General features: G+C 36.7%; 1 protein-coding gene and 1 long non-coding RNA gene across 6 annotated transcripts; both read right to left on the reverse strand.

Moving 5' to 3' along the window:
- Positions 1 to 1,526: 1,526 nt before the first annotated feature.
- On the reverse strand, positions 1,527 to 11,797 carry LOC126610319 (uncharacterized). Of its 5 annotated transcripts, none has more exons than XR_007618465.1 (8): positions 11,400 to 11,795; positions 11,178 to 11,263; positions 10,975 to 11,045; positions 9,403 to 9,616; positions 9,278 to 9,311; positions 8,481 to 9,004; positions 8,089 to 8,346; positions 1,527 to 1,698 (listed from the first exon to the last, which is right to left on the reverse strand). It is a non-coding gene; the product is annotated as an uncharacterized LOC126610319 (long non-coding RNA). The 5 variants fall into 5 exon arrangements; XR_007618464.1 differs by having other exon boundaries at positions 1,527 to 1,707; XR_007618466.1 differs by lacking the exon at positions 1,527 to 1,698 and having other exon boundaries at positions 4,842 to 8,346; positions 8,481 to 8,553; positions 8,922 to 9,004; positions 11,400 to 11,791.
- Positions 11,798 to 12,387: 590 nt separating this feature from the next.
- Positions 12,388 to 15,513, reverse strand: LOC126610304 (receptor-like protein kinase FERONIA). The gene has a single exon (XM_050278326.1). It carries the CDS (start codon positions 15,067 to 15,069, stop codon positions 12,505 to 12,507), a length of 2,565 nt encoding a protein of 854 aa, XP_050134283.1. The 5' UTR covers positions 15,070 to 15,513; the 3' UTR covers positions 12,388 to 12,504.
- Positions 15,514 to 15,937: the final 424 nt, after the last annotated feature.

A 15,937-nucleotide genomic window follows, 5' to 3' on the forward strand; every position in this document is an offset into this window, starting at 1 on the left:
GGTAAACTTTTTGTAAAATTACTTTTGAAGAAAAAAACAACATTATAGTGTTTGGTAAACTTTTATGTAAAACAGATGTAAAAAAAAATCGATTTTTCAAAGTTGGGTTTTGCAACTTTTTAGTTTTTTTTTTATACTAATTTTTTCAGAATCACCTTAGTATCAAATCAGATAAGAGAGATAAGAGAGCTAGATCGATTTATTTATTTATTTTTAATCTTTTTCTGAGTTAACAGTATTTATTTATTTGTTCGTGGAGGCAACTGTGGCTAGAGAGGGTTTGGCAAATACAATTGGCTTTGTTTTGTTGCATGAGTACAATAATTGTGATTGTTTTGTTGCATGCAAATCGTGAAGTATTTCGATTTGTCTGTTCAAAGTCGTCGTGGAAAAAAACAAAAGTTAACAAAGAAATGAAAGGGACTTGCGTTGATGCATCACTAGAGCAATTTCCATTCTTTTTCCTGCCACTCATATTGGATGTATATCTTCTTCTTATTATTTGCTATCGAGAAAGTGTGATGGTCATACGTCCCGAGCGATGAATAATCAACATGAATCATGATGAAGTTAGTCGCTGAAGTTGACATCTACCTAAAATTATTTGGTTGTTGAAATGAAAAAATAACAATAGATACTGTTTATAAAAAAAAAATTGACTACGATAGAAAATTTTTGAAACTACGGATGGAAAATTTTTCAAACTACGGATAGAAATTTTTTCAAACTATGGTTGCTAAAATCGAAAGACACGAACGACAGGGCTAGAATGAAAAATGTCTAAAAGCATATAATAGAAAATGTGCCCACGTAAATGTATTAGTTGCAACAGGCATAAATAGTTTTCACAAAAAGCAACTAAAAAAAACAACATAGTACATAAAAACCAATGAAGTCAAACTTTGCTTCCTATATATGGATATGCATACATAAGAAACATTCATTTATAGATCGTATTGTGTCATCAATAACATAGTTTCAATTAATTAGCCTACTACATGAAGAAAAACACAGAAAAGAGAAAGTAGAAAAGTAGAAGGCATAATAAGTAGAAAAGTAGAAAGCATAATACCTGAGCATCTGGTAGGAATAGTAAGTTTTTGAAAAAATTGTTAAACCGTCTTACAAATTTAGTTGTTAAACATTATACTATAACTAGGCCTGGCAAACAGGTCGTGTCAGTCGTGTTCGTGTCGTTTTCGTGTAACACCTGTTATCTTAACGGGTCGTGTCGTGTCACACCCATTATCTTAACGGGTCCTTAACAGGTCGTGTCACTTTACCCAACGGGTAAAGTGACCCGACCCATTATGACCCGTTATGACCCGTTAAGAAAAATATTTTTTTTTTCTTAAATTTGCACATACCACACATTGCCACATAAATATTACTTCAAAACATTAAAACACATTTGTCGTTTAAGTACTACATCTACACTCGAAAATAAGAGCCTAATAAAAAAATAATACATAGACTACTAATCTATTACAAATTTTAAATGTGCAAGGATATGCAAAATGAAACAGTTTTTGTTTTCAAGGTTGTGAAATCTTTCTCAAAAGTTTAAACCTCAATTTACAAAATCCTCGATTTACATCGATCATCATGAAATTGCATTGGAACTTTGGCTTGATCTATTGCCTTCAAGAGTTATGTTGATGATGTTTTCAGTAAGGTTTTCCACGTCATAACTATCTTCTGCATAAACTAAGCATAGAAAAACCAAACATTAAAAATCATTCAAATTATGAGAAATTTACCAAAATAATTATGAAAAAAAATAAAACAATAGTACTATACCATACTTTTATTAAGTATAAACATAAGATTTTGTGGTATCCACTAGTGTAAATATTTTAAATTGAAGATCGAATTCAATCATTGTATTCATATAAGGTCAAGGAGTGTAGTTGTAAAAACTCATCAAAATCGGAGTTAAATTAACCGTTAAATCGTGATTTTTCGTTTATAACCGTCGAAAAGTTTTGTCTCGTTACGTGCTCTCTGAATGTTTGTTTTTTGCAATTTTTGGCGTATGCGATCTCGAAATATATGCAAACATGTTTGACGGTTGGATCATTGAAACTAGTTTCGTAGAATGAGTATCCCATCAAAACAATAGATTCACTAATACTTAAGAGTTTATTCATACTTTTATTAAGTATAACATAAGATTTTGTGGTTTCCACTAGTGTAAATATTTTAAATTGAAGATCGAATTCAATCATTGTATTCATATAGGGTCAAGGAGTGTAGTTGTAAAAAATCATCAAAATCGGAGTTAAAATGACAGTTAAATCGTGATTTTTCGTTTATAACCGTCGAAATGTTTTGTCCCGTAACTTGATCTCTGAATGTTTGTTTTTTGCAATTTTTGGCGTATGCAATCTCGAAGTATATATAAACATGTTTGAGGTTGGATCATTGAAACTAGTTTCGTAGAATGAGTATCCCATCAAAACAATAGATTCACTAATACTTAATAGTTTATTCATACTTTTATTAAGTATAGTATAAGATTTTGTGGTATCCACTAGTGTAAATATTTTAAATTGAAGATCGAATTTAATCATTGTATTCATATAAGGTCAAGGAGTGTGGTTGTAAAAAAACATCAAAATCGGAGTTAAAATGACCGTTAAATCGTGATTTTTCGTTTATAACCGTCGAAAAGTTTTGTCCCGTTACTTGATATCTGAATGTTTGTTTTTTGTAATTTTTGATGTATGCGATCTTGAAGTATATACAAACATGTTTGACGGTTGGATCTTTGAAACTAGTTTCGTAGAATGAGTATCACATCAAAACAATAGATTCACTAATACGTAATAGTTTATTCATACTTTTATTAAGTATAATATAAGATTTTGTGGTTTTCACTAGTGTAAATATTTTAAATTGAAGATCGAATTCAATCATTGTATTCATATAAGGTCAAGGAGTGTAGCTGCAAAAAATCATCAAAATCAGAGTTAAAATGACCGTTAAATCGTGATTTTTCTTTTTATAACCGTCGAAAAGTTTTGTCCCGTTAATTGATCTCTGAATGTTTGTTTTTTGTAATTTTTGACGTATGCAATCTCGAAGTATATACAAACATGTTTGACAGTTTGATCTTTGAAACTAGTTTCGTAGAATGAGTATCCCATCAAAACAATAGATTCACTAATACTTAATAGTTTATTCATACTTTTATTAAGTATAACATAAGATTTTGTAGTATCCACTAGTGTAAATATTTTAAATTGAAGATCGAATTCAATCATTGTATTCATATAAGGTCAAGGAGTGTAGTTGTAAAAAATCATCAAAATCAGAGTTAAATTAACCGTTAAATCGTGATGTTTCGATTATAACCGTCGAAAAGTTTTGTCCCGTTACTTGCTCTTTGAATGTTTTTTTTTTTGCAATTTTTGGCGTATGCAATCTCGAAGTATATATAAACATGTTTGACGGTTGGATCATTGAAACTAGTTTCGTAGAATGAGTATCCCATCAAAACAATAGATTCACTAATACTTAATAATTTATTCATACTTTTATTAAGTATAATATAAGATTTTGTGGTATCCACTAGTGTAAATATTTTAAATTGAAGATCGAATTCTATCATTGTATTCATATAAGGTCAAGGAGTGTAGCTGCAAAAAATCATCAAAATCAGAGTTAAAATGACCGTTAAATCGTGATTTTTCTTTTTATAACGGTCGAAAAGTTTTGTCTCGTTAATTGATCTCTGAATGTTTGTTTTTTGTAATTTTTTTGTATGCGATCTCAAAGTATATACAAACATGTTTGACGGTTGGATCTTTGAAACTAGTTTCGTAGAATGAGTATCCCATCAAAACAATAGATTCACTAATACTTAATAGTTTATTCATACTTTTATTAAGTATGACATAAGATTTTGTGGTATCCACTAGTGTAAATATTTTAAATTGAAGATCGAATTCATTACTTGTATTCATATAGGGTCAAGGAGTGTAGTTGTAAAAAATCATCAAAATCGGAGTTAAAATAACCGTTAAATCGTGATTTTTCGTTTATAACCGTTGAAAACTTTTGTCCCATTACTTGATCTCTGAATGTTTGTTTTTTGCAATTTTTGGAGTATGCGATCTCGAAGTATATACAAACATGTTTGACGGTTGGATCATTGAAACTAGTTTTGTAGAATGAGTATTCCATCAAAACAATAGATTCACTAATACTTAAGAGTTTATTCATACTTTTATTAAGTATAACATAAGATTTTGTGGTATTCACTAGTGTAAATATTTTAAATTAAAGATCGAATTGAATCATTGTATTCATATAGGGTAAAGGAGTGTGGTTGTAAAAAATCATCAAAAGCGGAGTTAAAATGACCGTTAAATCGTGATTTTTCGTTTATAACCGTCAAAAAGTTTTGTCCCGTTACTTGCTCTCTGAATGTTTATTTTTTGCAATTTTTGGCGTATGCGATCTCGAAGTATATACAAACATGTTTGACGGTTGGATCGTTGAAATTAGTTTTGTATAATTCGTATCCCATGAAGTTCAATGGTGTGTGTGTGTGTGTATATATATTTATTTATTAAGTAGATTTAAATCTATTTATTTTGTATGTATAATTATTATAGTTTTTAGGGGTATAAAATTTAATATATATATATATATATATAATTATTATAGTTAATATTTTGGGTATAATTATTATAGTATATATAATTATTATAATTATTATAGTTAATTTAATATATATATATATATATAATTATTATAGTTTTTAGGGGTATAAAATTGTTAAATTAATATATATATATATAATTATTATAGTATTTTTTTAGGGTTATAAATTATTAAATTAATATTATGCTTATCGTGTATCGTGTTACCCACGTGTATACCCGAACAAACCCGTTATCTTAACAGGTGCTTATCGGGTTACCCGATAACGACCCGTTTCGTTATCGTGTCGACCCGAACACCTGTTAATTTCGTGTCGTGTCGTGTCGGGTTATCGGGTCGTGTCAGGAATTGCCAGGCCTAACTATAACCCAAGACAAAGATATAGTTTGTTTACAAAATTAGGGAGCTATCATGTCCATTTATGCTTCTATTTATTAATTCTAAGATGTTTTTTTAGTTGTTTTGGATCTGCATTCATTTCTTGGAAGACCACATTAAGAAGAAGCATTTTGTCAATTGATGCCTTATGGAAAATTTTCGATATTTAATCCTTCTTTTGTTTTAGCTCCGTGTTAGCCCATGGCATATTTTGCTTTGCTTTCTACTTATTCGATGTGCCATCAAATTTGAATATCTTTATGCGAAAATAATTCATGGTTGTTGCGGATTATAGCAACACTTTGTTTTGATTTGTAAACAAGCTATATATTTGTCTTGGGTTATAGTACAACGTTTAACGACTAAATTTGTAAGACTACACAACAACAACAACAACAAAGCATTTTCCCACTAAGTGGGGTCGGCTATATGAATCCTAGAACGCCATTGCGCTCGGTTTTGTGTCATGTCCTCCGTTAGATCCAAGTACTCTAAGCCTTTTCTTAGAGTCTCTTCCAAAGTTTTCCTAGGTCTTCCTCTACCCCTTCGGCCCTGAACCTCTGTCCCGTAGTCACATCTTCGAACCGGAGCGTCAGTCGGCCTTCTTTGCACATGTCCAAATCACCGGAACCGATTTTCTCTCATCTTTCCTTCAATTTCGGCTACTCCTACTTTACCTTGGATATCCTCATTCTCAATCTTATCCTTTCTCGTATGCCCACACATCCCACGAAGCATCCTCATCTCCGCTACACCCATTTTGTGTACGTGTTGATGTTTCACCGCCCAACATTTTGTGCCATACAACATCGCTAGCCTTATTGCCGTCCTATAAAATTTTCCCTTGAGCTTCAGTGGCCTACGACGGTCACACAACACGCCGGATGCACTCTTACACTTCATCCATCCAGCTCGTATTCTATGGTTGAGATCTCCATCTAATTCTCCGTTCTCTTGCAAGATAGATCCTAGGTAGCGAAAACGGTCGCTTTTGTGATCTTCGCTAGATTGCTCCGGTCATTAGTATGGATAAGTATATAAATGGATAGAGATAGGAAAGCAAACACAAGATGTACGTGGTTCACCCAGATTGGCTACGTCCACGGAATAGAAGAGTTCTCATTAATTGTGAAGGGTTTACACAAGTACATAGGTTCAAGCTCTGCTTTAGTGAGTACCAGTGAATGATTTAGTACAAATGACATTAGGAAATATTGTAGGAGAATGATCTCGTAATCACGAAACTTCTAAGTATCGGAGTGTGGTATCATCTTGACTTGCCTTATCTGTCTCATAGGTAGATGTGGCAGCTTCTCTGGAAGTACTCTTCCTCCATCCAGGGGTGGTATCTTTAACTGGTGGAGATGCACAAGGTAATGTATCAATTTCACTTGAAGCTTACTTGTAGTTTCAGGCTTGGTCCAGCGCGATACAAACCATGTAGTAGGAGTCCCCCAAGTCGCCGAGCTAGGGGATCTGCTGAAAGAGGTGACAGACAAGGTAAGCAATCAGAGCTCCGGCTGATTGTTCACCTTCTCCCCATCTTGCAGCAGCATGAAGGATAAAGAAAAGAAAAATGAGAAGAGATGATATGGGATACTTTTGCTTTTGAAGAAGTAACTTTCCACAGGCTTATTCTTGAACTGAGCTGGAGGGTTTTCTGGTTTCCTCCAGAGTATAAGGTCGACTGAAGAATTTGAGGGTCAAAACAAGTCCATCAAATCTAGAGTACGTTCGACCCTGCTGATATGGGATACTTTTGCTTTTGACAGAGTAATAGATGTATCGGCACGTGTGCTGTTACGCTTGTCTCCACATGCTTCCTTGTATCCTTCGCACTTGCCCTATCTGTTCCTCAAGCAGATGCGGTATCTTCCCTGGAAACATAAGATGTTGAAGATGAGTACTCGAGAGCAATGCCAGGTAAGTAATCAGGTAAGGGGTTCCACGCAGTCAGTTCCTGGCTGGGAGCTTGATTTCAAGTGCTGACTGATTGCTCTCTTTCTCCTTGTCTTGCAGGTAAAAACAAGGCCAAAGGAAAAGACAGGGAAAAAGCATAATATGGGATACTCTTTCTTTTAACCCTGATGATATGAGATATTCTTGCTCTAGTATAGCTTGTTTGCAGAGGTATTATCGGGGGGAAAGAAAGCTGAATATTTCGAAAGATTTCGTTGGGAGTGCCCTCTCAGATATGAGGAAGGGTTGAGCATTTTTGCAGGTCTGCCTGTCCGTTGGGGATGGAGGTCGACATATATAGGAGTCTCCCTAACAACAAGTAGTAATGCTATTCCTTTACCCTGCTTGGTCATAGCACGGTAGTGGGAGCTGCCAGCTTCACATGTTTTAACTCTGTCAGAGCACTTTGAAAAAGTGGTATGTGGTATCTGGCTCTCGAGATTCGGAGAACGATGCTTCTTCGATTTTTGAGAAAGCAATCATGCTGGGGGTCTGGCTCTCGAGATTCGGGAAGCAGTGTCTCTTCGATTTTTGAGAAAGTAGTCATGTTGGGAGTCTGGCTCTCGAGATTCGGAGGGCGGTGCCTCTTCGATTTTGGAGTAAGCAATCTTGTTGGGAGTGTTTTCTCGGATGTGAGTAAAGGTTGGGCATGTTTGCTAGTCTACCTTGCCACGAAGCACGGAGGTTGACACACAGGGACTTTCCAATTATCCAGCAGTGGTACTGTTCCTTTACCCTTGTGGGTAATAATATGGTAGCTAGACCTTCAAAATTTATGTGTCTAAACTTTGTTAGTGCTGTTTCTTTGCTATTCTTTTACCTTTCTTGGTCAGAGCGATGTAGTGGGAGCTGCAAGCTTCACGTGCTCAACTTTGGCAGAGACTTATTACAAAATAATTCAATTGCAAGCAATTTAATCGAAATTTGCAGAGGAAAAAAAAAACTCAAAATCTTAGTAAAATTAAGAACAAAATTAACTAAACACAGAACCAAAATTAATAGAAATAAATTACTGAAATTAAAACCCAAATTCCAGAAATGAAGAAAAATGGAACCCCAATATGGAAATTGAAGCTTTACCTGTAGATCGACAACAGCAAACGGAATCCAACAACAGGTACCTCAAGAGTGAAAGAGACAGAGCTGAAGATGAGTTAGACAACGACATGCATCTCACCATCGATTCGAGTTCTGGTAAGGAGTGCGACGGAGAGGAGAAGGCGAGGTGTGCGACAATCACTTTGAGACAACACTGAGCCCGCCGTTGCTATCTCGGCAGCATCTTGAACGGGAAGAATACTTCTCACCTCCACCTCCAGCAGAGCTTTCACTCTCGACCTATCACAATCAAATCAAATTCAAGTAAAAAATAAAAAATAAATAAAATGAGGAAAACTTCAGCTTCCAAATTAATTGAAAGGACTATAAAATGAATTGGGGGTCTCTGCTGCAGTGAAAAGTAAGGGTTTTACAATCTTGTGAGGATCGATGTTTAAGGAGACGGTCTGTTTGTCCCCCGGAAAACCACAAATACAATCGAATAAGCTGCCAAAAGAACATTAATAAATGAAAATTACAAAACAAAGAAATAATGAGAAAGCATAATATGCATCTCAAAATCTAATTACTTTTTAGCCCGCTGGCCATTTTTAGTTCTTGAATTTAGACAGTTAAACCATGACTCAGTACATGAATGAAGCAAGAGTGTAAAAGATAAGTGGGATAAGCTAAAACTCATCCTCGAGTCATGCATTAACTTTTAAACACGAAATACAACGAAACAAAAACTTGCACACATGAAGTCCCGCTCCCTTATGTGATAAGAATTAAAAGGCTCTCAAAAGAAAATGACAAACTATAAAAGCACTGTAAAAGTAAAATTGCAAGAAATCTAATACTCGGAGGGCAAGTACAGATAGCAGTTGAATACACTTCCAGATTGGCCCATCAACTAAAAGCTTGATCAAGTCTGGCCATTTTGTGAGAGGCCATGCTTCTGCATTGATGAACGACCCAGTCAGACTACAATTGACAAAACCGATGGCCTCGTTTGAACTTGAAAAACAAAATAAGCAAATACAATTTTGATTTGAGATACGGAAAAAAATGACAGCAACGATGGAAAAGAAGCGACGACCAAGTTTAATAATACAAAAATCATCAACCCTATAGTGAAATTCCGAGAAAATACAAACAGTAAATCCAATGACACTTAATTTGCATGGTTCAAAAGAGGAAAAAATTAGGATTAGAGTTTGACAGTTCTCACCCAAATTTGATCACAATCGAGCACTCTCACCTTCCTGCATTCAGTACAACAAGAATTTAAGAATACAACTGAAAGTAAATAAACTAACCCAATGTCAATGGAAATATAAATTGTAACTCAGGTACCAAGTGGCATTGATCCTGAGAAACGTTTGATGACTTCTATATTTGACATGGGAAAATCTCAACAGCACAGGCTTGTTAACTGAAGTCGTCAACATCGGAACAGTTCTTTCTCTGGAATTGATTTTCACAGAGGAAGAGATGCTTCTTAGAGAAATGTCTAATGTCACAAAGATGGTGACAATCACTCCTGGCAAGTGAAACGCTTGCTTGATCCCTGCTGGATGTAGCTGCCTATTAGAACAAAAGCTACACAGCTACACAATATATGCATAGTTTTTCATTGTTCTAGATTTTTTAAGTTCCTATGTATCTTCTCCTACATCTATGAATTCTAAATAATTGCAAATCATACAACGGTTGAATTCATTATGACTTAACGTTATTTATCAAATTGTAAACATCATAACATGCTCTACCTAAAGGATTATATCAACAAACAGATGGAAGTAAAAAAAAATCACAATATATGTCATGACAGAGAGACGTTTATTTGTAAGGTTACAAAACCTCAAGGTAAATTCACCGTCAATGTCAAGCAACCTCAAGCTAATTCATACGGAGCAGCAAAGATACACAAAACCCTATTCAACAGTTACATTGCTATTTGGACAATTACAAATAAACAGATGCACAAAAACCTATTATGTAGTACCTAAGTCATGACTGAGAGAGAAAACGTAATAATAACACTAATCTGGAAGGCCATCAAAGTTAGAGCAGCGAATTTAAAGTCCTATTTCATAGTGTAATGATGCCATAGATGTACAACTATGAAGTCTATTCCATAAGTCCTATTTTATGTAAACCTGAATCACGGGGGTTTAAATTTCCCAGAAAGAAGTCTCATTTGTTGACTCCAGTTAAGCTCCAAAAATATTAATCCTCCCCTCAGTACTTCAAACCACAGAAAAAGCAATGTCCAGTAATATCTCTCGCAATTTGAGCACTTGCCTAAAATTATATTCGACAATACTTTCAGCTACCTATGAGCCTATGACCCATAATTCTTTTCTCAAACAATACTACATAACATATTCTTCTAATCATGTCCAGTCACATTTAATGGATTACGCTGCATAACACAGTCCGCAGCTCCACAAAACTAGTCAAATTCTTCTACGAATAAGCAATTTGAATAAACTGCACACCTCGTCAATAAATCAAATACACAGCCAAACCAATTATACATATTTCAACCAATTCAATTTCAATCAGGGAAAAACAAATTGCTATGACGTTAATTTGAGTCAGCCTTTTTTTTCCATTTAATTGCAAAACATGATAAACCACTTAGTGGGAAAAGGCTTTGTTGTTGTTGTTGTTGTAATTGCAAAACATGATAAACAATCCTATTGCCCGAAACCCTAGTTTATACAATTAAACTGTCATCACATCCACATACATACAACATTAAGTATGCATACATGCATGCACAGAGAGAGAGACCTGAGGACTCGGTTGTCCCTCTCAACTTCACTAACTTCGGCTAAGAAGTTAAACCAACAATGAATATACAACCATAATCCACAAACAGTATTAGATTTCCCAGAAAACCTGAGCAAATATACGTACCGCATATTGAAAATAATCCAATGGTAAGGCCAAGAGCTGCAGAGAAGGCCAACAGCTTAGGTTCTGCACCCCTTCAAAATCCAAATCAAATTTTAGAACTTTCTTTCTTTCTCAGAAACCGCCAAATAAAAGTACCAATGAAACATGACTTTTTAGGAAAAAAAATTGTTGGACCATTATCATTCAATCAAACAAATATATACCTTTCTTATAAACTCATCGACTGAGAAAGGGAGCAAGCAAGCAGAGGTCGCCGGCAACAGAAAAGTCAGTTTTGATTTGAGTATTTCTGGAAAAATAAAAAAATAAAAAAAAGAGTCAGAAACCCTTAAAATCCCCCAAAACCCTAATTTATAAACTCCCAATCAAACGCAAAAATGATAGAGGAAACCCAAATAAAGGGAAATTCGAGAAATTCAACATACCATAAGACGCTTTCTGACGGCCAAATTCATCGCCGACGGAGGCGGTTGTCGACCGTCACTATACCTCCAACTCGTGCCCGCCATGTTTGAGGCTTTCAACCGTCACTACTTGGTTTGTGGGCTTCACATCGAGAGATATGGGGAGCGGAGAGAAAGGAAGAGCAGAGGAAGATGAAAGATTGTAGGTTTTCACTTTCCGAGTTGGAACAACTCTTCCGTCCAATCGATGTAATCTTCTTCGCACAGGAAGAAGATACCGATCGAAGACTTGACTTGCGTTCTTGATGCTGAGATAGGGACTTGACTTATTTATTTTAGTTTATCTTCCTCACATTTTCATGCCTACTTCATTTTTTCACATGCTACTTGGAAATCAAATTGCTTAACCAGGAATTTAATTTTGTCCGAAATCCAAATTAATCTATCTTTTATGGGCTATCTAGTAAGGTTGTAAAAGACACTATGCATAGTCGGGCGGTGGATTTGGCTCTAGCGCCTAGACGGTCAGACGGAAGTTTAGGAGGATTAGATAAATTTAAGTAAATTTATTATATATCGTATAAATAAGTGTCTATTAATACTTATAAAATATATAATTGTATTGGTATGTTAAATCACAAAATAAAATGACATATAAATAAAAATATTATAACATATTGAAAAATATGGAGAACAAGCATATAAAGAGTGTTTATTCAAGTATTCAACAAATCTCTTATAATTTATTGAATAAAAATAAAACCCAAAATGAAATTTATCGATTTTATGTTTAAGCGAGAGTCGAGACCTAGGCGCTTGCTTAGGCGGGCTAAGGGAGCATCGAGGCGGGCTAGGCAAACACCTAAGGAGGTCTAAGCGCACTTTCTCAATTTTCAAACACATAAGGAATAATTGAGGTGGTGGTCAGCTGCCGAGCGTGGTGCTGAGCGGAAATTTTTAGAAGAATGTATTTAGTATTGAGTTCAGTGATTAAGAATGCAATAGGAAGTGAGTCACTGCATATAAATTTGCATTCAATTGGGTTCAAATATATTTGATTTAAAACTGACAGAGCATATATTACAATCCCATTGATATCATAGCCTTTGCTTGTGGCCAACGCTCATCATCTTCCATTCGGGTCATCGATCTCTGAGAAGATTGTCGCGGATATACACTGAATGGATCCATTTGCAGCACAACGTCGGTCTGTAACCTCATTGTAACCCTCACTACCAATGTTCTTTTGATGAAGCTGCAGTGCAAGTTCAAGTCCCCTCACAACGTCATTCATTGGCGGCCGTTCGATCCCTCTATCACTGATGCAGCTCATGGCAATTTCAACGAATTTGTTCAAACTCTCAATTTCGATCTTACCCCTCATGCTTGGGTCAATGATTTGATCAAGTTCCCCATTGCGATGGCAATTCTTTGCCCACTCAGCCAAGTTCATTTGCCTTGTCTCCGCCGTATGAACCACAGCTGGCCTTGCACATAATACTTCCCACAACACTACGCCGAATGAGTACACGTCAGACTTCTCAGTGAGTCGTTTACATCGGTAGTATTCCGGGTCCAAATACCCAAAACTGCCTTTGACAATGGTACTGATGTGGGTCTTGGAAGCAGTGGTGATTCCAATTTTCGACAGGCCGAAATCTGAAACCTTGGCCACCCATTTCTCATCCAATAAAATGTTTGTGCTCTTCACATCGCGGTGGATGATTGTGCCCTTGGTACCACTGTGAAGGTAGTGCAACCCTCGCGCAGCGCCAATACAAATTTGAAGACGACGTTTCCAGGGGAGAGGTGGGTTGTCGCTGTTGTTGCGGTAGAGATGGTCAGCGAGAGTCCCTCGTGTTATGTAATCGTATACCAAGATCATCTCACCTTCATCAGTACAATATCCAATCAGAGACACCAAATGACGGTGGCGGAATTGTGAGAGCAGCTCGATTTCTGTCTTGAACTCGTGTTCCCCTTGTGATGATTCTGGTTTCAGTCGTTTGATTGCAACGACGGTGGCCTCACCACCACCAATGCATCCTTTATAGACGTTTCCAAAGCCTCCAGCTCCAATAATGAAGGACTCGTTGAAGTTTTGGGTGGCGGCTTTGATCTTTGCGAGTGAAAAGTAAGGACACATATAAGGCGGTAAAGTTGATTTGCGGGTCTTTGTTGACTTGGTAGATGACTTGCCTTTCCTTCGCCGCATGAAGATGAATAATCCGATGGCAGAGATCAGCACAGGTATGCCGGAAACTAGACCAGCAACTAAGCCAAGCAAATGAGGAGACATCTTATTCTTCGACCACCGTGGTGGATCAGGGTTGGGTCCCCCGAGATTTCCATTTGAGTCATTCAGTTTGAAGATTTCAAGCCCATTTAATACTCCTTTGTTGTACTCGTCATACAACGCGATAGAAAGATTTGTTTTCTTCTTCCTACTTCTGGGGCCGATTGACACAACGTAGTCCCTGTATACTGGGTTCGCATATCCGTCACTCCATCCGGGTATATTGGCCCCTTCTTCAGCTATCTGATTGGCTATGTAAATTTGAAATCCATTTGGGAAATTTTTTTTATGACAATTACAGAAGTGCAGCCTAACAAGGTAAGAGAATTTTGAATCTACAGGGAATTCCCAAGTGAGATTAAATGATGTAGGTGAACTTGTCTGGCTGGTAATCAATCCGGGTGTTTCTACGCCCCATAACCGGCTCGTTTGATAAAGTTCTTCTGGCGCAGTGTACTCTGGTATTATGGAAAAGTTGAGTTCAGCATAAGTGTTTTGGTGCGGCCTGCTCCAACTTAAACTGAAAGGCTTTAAGTAAGTGCGGTCATCTTCCGTACCGGGAATGATTGGGCTTCCACCGATGTTTATTCGGTAAACCATCTCTAGAGCTGTGTTGGTTTCTATTTGGAACTTCTTTCTTCCGGTGCCTACGTAACCAACACCACTGGCGCTTTTCGCAGGAGTGTAGTAAGGATTGCTTGGCGTGGATACAATCTCAATTCCATTGATAAACGCATACGCGTCTAGGCTTGCTTCTCTGCTTGGACTAAATGTGATGTTTAGACTCTGTTCTTCGCCAATGTTCAACCAGAACTCTCTGTACAGAAAGTTTCCGTACAGAAACTCTCGGTGCATATACTCTCTCTGTTGATACTCTCTGTTCAGAAACTCTCTGTACATAAAGTCCACCCCATTGGCATCTGCAGTGACTGAAGGGCTGAAGTCCTGGAGAAGGGTAAAGCCACCGGCTTTGACAGAAAAGAGCGCTTGGGAGCGGTCGAAGTTGGGATACGATGTTGGGATGAAATACAAGCAGATGACCTTTTGGCCCGCTGTACTGAAGGAGAATCTGTAAGTAAATCCAGAGTAAGAAAGCCGTGCCATAGTGAAAGGCTCAAAAGGGACTGATGATGTAGCTTTTCTGATGACGGATGCACTAGCTTGCTCTTCATCGAAGGGGGAATATTTTGAGTACACATCTCCAGTCCAATATCGCTTGTCGTGCAACTGGGGTTCGGTGTGGCCACATGCAACGGTGATGGAATCAGTAGGAGTGTAGACAGACGGTGAATCGTCTCCATCCACGGCCACGGGTAGAGTTACCATCATGTGTAGAAACAAGGATGACAGATAAAGAGACGTCAGACAGTATTTGATGCTTGGGACGTTCTTCATTATATATATATATATGCATATATAGCAAGATAAAGAATTTAGGGAGAGGAGATTGAATTAATGTTGATGGAGGAGGATGCCGGAAAGCTGCTTGGTTCTTGGTTCTCTGTTTTCCTCATACTTAACATGAATGGGGTACTTGTTTCTATGTTATCGTTTTTGGTTATTTTGATCTGGTTTGAGGCCTCCAAGTAAGAACAAACTTGATCCGATTTGGGTGGCTACGCACGAAAGGACTGGGATCACCTCCGGATCCCAGCCTGCAGAGCCAGCTGACCACAAGATCTCATCCTTCCATTTTTCTAACTGATAAATACTTAGTTACTGATAAATCTTTTTTTTTTTTTTTTTGGACAAACGGGAGGATAATCTGCACTGAATTTTTCTAACTATAGGGATGGGAGAAAATTTAAACTCGAAAAATAGTGGTTTGAAGATAAACGCTCTATCTACCAAGCAATCTGCCACTTCCTTGACCAATCAATTAGTTATCTTGTTATTGATCACAATCTGTTCTTTTCAATAATATTACAAAAAATGCCACGGTAATCGTAAGTCATGTTTCTAAGTTGTGTCATTTCTCATTTCCTAATTTATAACATATTGTTGATCAACATAAGTGTTTTGTAATTAATATTGTAATCCATAACTTGAACTTCGCTTTATATTGTATGGAATCCACAGATCGTAAAACCATGTATGGGGGTTAATTAGGCCTGGCAAATGGGTCGTGTATGTCGTATTCGTGTTGTTTTCGTGTAACACATGTTATCTTAATGGGTCGTGTCGTGTCACACCTGTTATCTTAACAGGTCCTTAACAGGTCGGGTCAAGTGACCCGACTCGTTATAACCCGTTAAGAAAAATA

Source organism: Malus sylvestris, chromosome 17 (assembly GCF_916048215.2).
Source record: "Malus sylvestris chromosome 17, drMalSylv7.2, whole genome shotgun sequence".
NCBI classification, from domain to species: domain Eukaryota; kingdom Viridiplantae; phylum Streptophyta; class Magnoliopsida; order Rosales; family Rosaceae; genus Malus; species Malus sylvestris.

What these genes read in the sequence shown, in the direction of transcription:
- LOC126610304 (XM_050278326.1), bottom strand. Translation starts at nt 15,069, where the DNA reads ATGAAGAACGTCCCAAGCATCAAATACTGTCTGACGTCTCTTTATCTG.